The sequence below is a fragment of the Glycine max genome, chromosome 10 (assembly GCF_000004515.6).
Source record: "Glycine max cultivar Williams 82 chromosome 10, Glycine_max_v4.0, whole genome shotgun sequence".
Classification (NCBI taxonomy): domain Eukaryota; kingdom Viridiplantae; phylum Streptophyta; class Magnoliopsida; order Fabales; family Fabaceae; genus Glycine; species Glycine max.
The window spans coordinates 951571-953772 of NC_038246.2; the positions used below are offsets into that span (position 1 = coordinate 951571).

At 32.3% G+C, this 2202-nt stretch overlaps 1 protein-coding gene across 1 annotated transcript; it reads left to right on the forward strand.

Annotated features, from left to right (window-relative positions):
- Window positions 1-1376: 1376 nt before the first annotated feature.
- LOC100306414 (putative NIM1-interacting family protein) lies at window positions 1377-2159 on the forward strand. The gene has a single exon (NM_001251552.3). The coding sequence runs from the start codon at window positions 1517-1519 to the stop codon at window positions 1886-1888; it is 372 nt and encodes a 123-aa protein (NP_001238481.1). The 5' UTR covers window positions 1377-1516; the 3' UTR covers window positions 1889-2159.
- The last annotated feature ends 43 nt before the right edge of the window (window positions 2160-2202 follow it).

Genomic DNA, 2202 nt, shown 5'->3' on the forward strand with positions numbered 1-2202 from the left:
ACACTATGGGGTACCTGCTCCGCCGTTGGGTGTTAATCATGATGTTCTTATATACAAGACTCAATAACCTAATTTATCAAGATTAAGAAAAGTGATTAATTTAGTTGATAACAATAAGTTTATCTTAAATTTCTAATTCTTTCCAAAATTATCGTTGTAATTAATATTTCTCTCTCTTCTAATTGTTTGTTAATATAGGTTATCTTCTTTAAATTAAGGGTATTTTGGTCTTGGGTTCAAAGACCACAAGTGTCCTTCAACCTACTAGGTCAAAGACTAATCTCACTTGTGGGATGTGGCTGTCGTTGACCAAAAGAATTTTTGCCTGAGTGTAGATCCTTTGCAATAGAGTAGATAAGAGAGCACTATTTGAAGTAGTAAAGACTCTATTGACCCATCTAAGTCTTAAATCATGCACCTAACCACACCAAATTCATTCTCTATAGTATCCATAAATCAGTAATAATAAACTTTTATATAAAGTAAATATAGTGTGGTTAGGTGCATAATTTAAACTAAGATTGACCAATAAAGATTGTATTATTCTAACAAACTGTATAGAATTTGTATTTATTTTGCACATGATAAAAATTAAACACAATTTTTTTTTCTTTTACTCATCGACGTCAAAGTAATCTACTACATGTTTAATCCTTCTTCTATTTCAAAATATAAGTTATTTTAGAGAAAATAATTTGTTTCAAAATATAAGTATTTTACAATATAAATACTACAATCTTTTTTTTTTCAAAATTACCCTAAATTAAATTTGATGCATCAATACAACGGTCCTTTTAATTCTCATCAACTTTTTTTTAACTCAGTAGTATTTACTTATGTATTTGTATCATTGATTAATTTAAAAAATTAGTTACTTTTCCACAAAGAACATTCAATACAATGGAGTTAGATGAAATAAAAAGGTGTTAGTCCATCAATTTTATATATGAATTTGTCATTATCAATGAAAATTCTGTGCAGTGAAAGTAATGAGTAGAAACAGTATTTAATTAGAGATAAAATAATATATTAAAAAATTATTAATATTTTTTATGAAATTCAATAAATAAATTATTTTTTTAACACCTATATAATATTTTAAAACGATTTATTTTTGTGAAGTGTGAGAATAAATGTCAAATGAATACTGTAGTTAAAATATAAAAAAGTCAAGGGTCTAGTATTGAAGTGGTCGAAGTCACGAGGAATCAATCACAAGGCGTGCCTTACGTTACGTATGTGGTGAAAGCGCAAAGCAATGACGTCAGAAGCGTAACGTCATCAGCAATTCCATTCCAGATTTGATTATTGAAACAACGCATTAGGCATCGGTGTCCGCTTATATAAAAAGCACACGTCATAGAAATGTTGAACACGGCATTCTCTTCCTGAAAACACCCACTAACAAGAAAGTCACACCGTACCAACTCAACCATAAATGATAAACCTCTCTCTCTTCTCTTGTTAATCAATTAGAATCAGATTCTTTCTTCTTTCTCTCTCCGTTTTAGTTGCTATGGAAAATACTAAGAAGCGAGAGGTGAGGGAGGGTGAAGATGATGAAGATGAAATGAAGATGGAGAAGTTTTACGCGCTGTTAAGGAGCTTCCGAGACGCGCGTGATCGGCGGCGAAGGGAGTTGGAAAAAGAAAAACACGAGAGCCGCCACAGCTGGAAGAAGATGAAGACCACCGCCGCAACAACCAAGGACAATAAATCACAAGTTTCTTTTGAATTTCAGGACTTCACCACCGAGATTCATTTCAGAAAGCCACCTTTGACTTTTGCAAATCCAGTTGCATCATGTGACACTAGTATCAAAGACGACAACAAAGGTAAGAAGAAGGAACAACAGGATCTTGCTCTCGACCTCAAACTCGCTCTCTAGTACCAATCATGGACCTTCAATTGTGTATATATTGCAATGATGCAATTCGCAAATATCTACAATTTGTCATCTATCAAGTTCTTTATGTATTCCCGTCACAAAAAAAAGTTATTTATATGTTGACGCATGACTTGACCGGGGAAATGGTTTCCGACGAATAACGTACATAAGTACTTTTATAGCAGTTCGATTAATGGTGTCAGGTTAAAGAAAACGTGTCTGAAGGTGTTTTTTTTTTAATGTTTGAAATGTATTTTTTTTAGATAAATAATCATTTCTGTGTCTCAATGTGTCGCGATAGATCTCGGATAGTG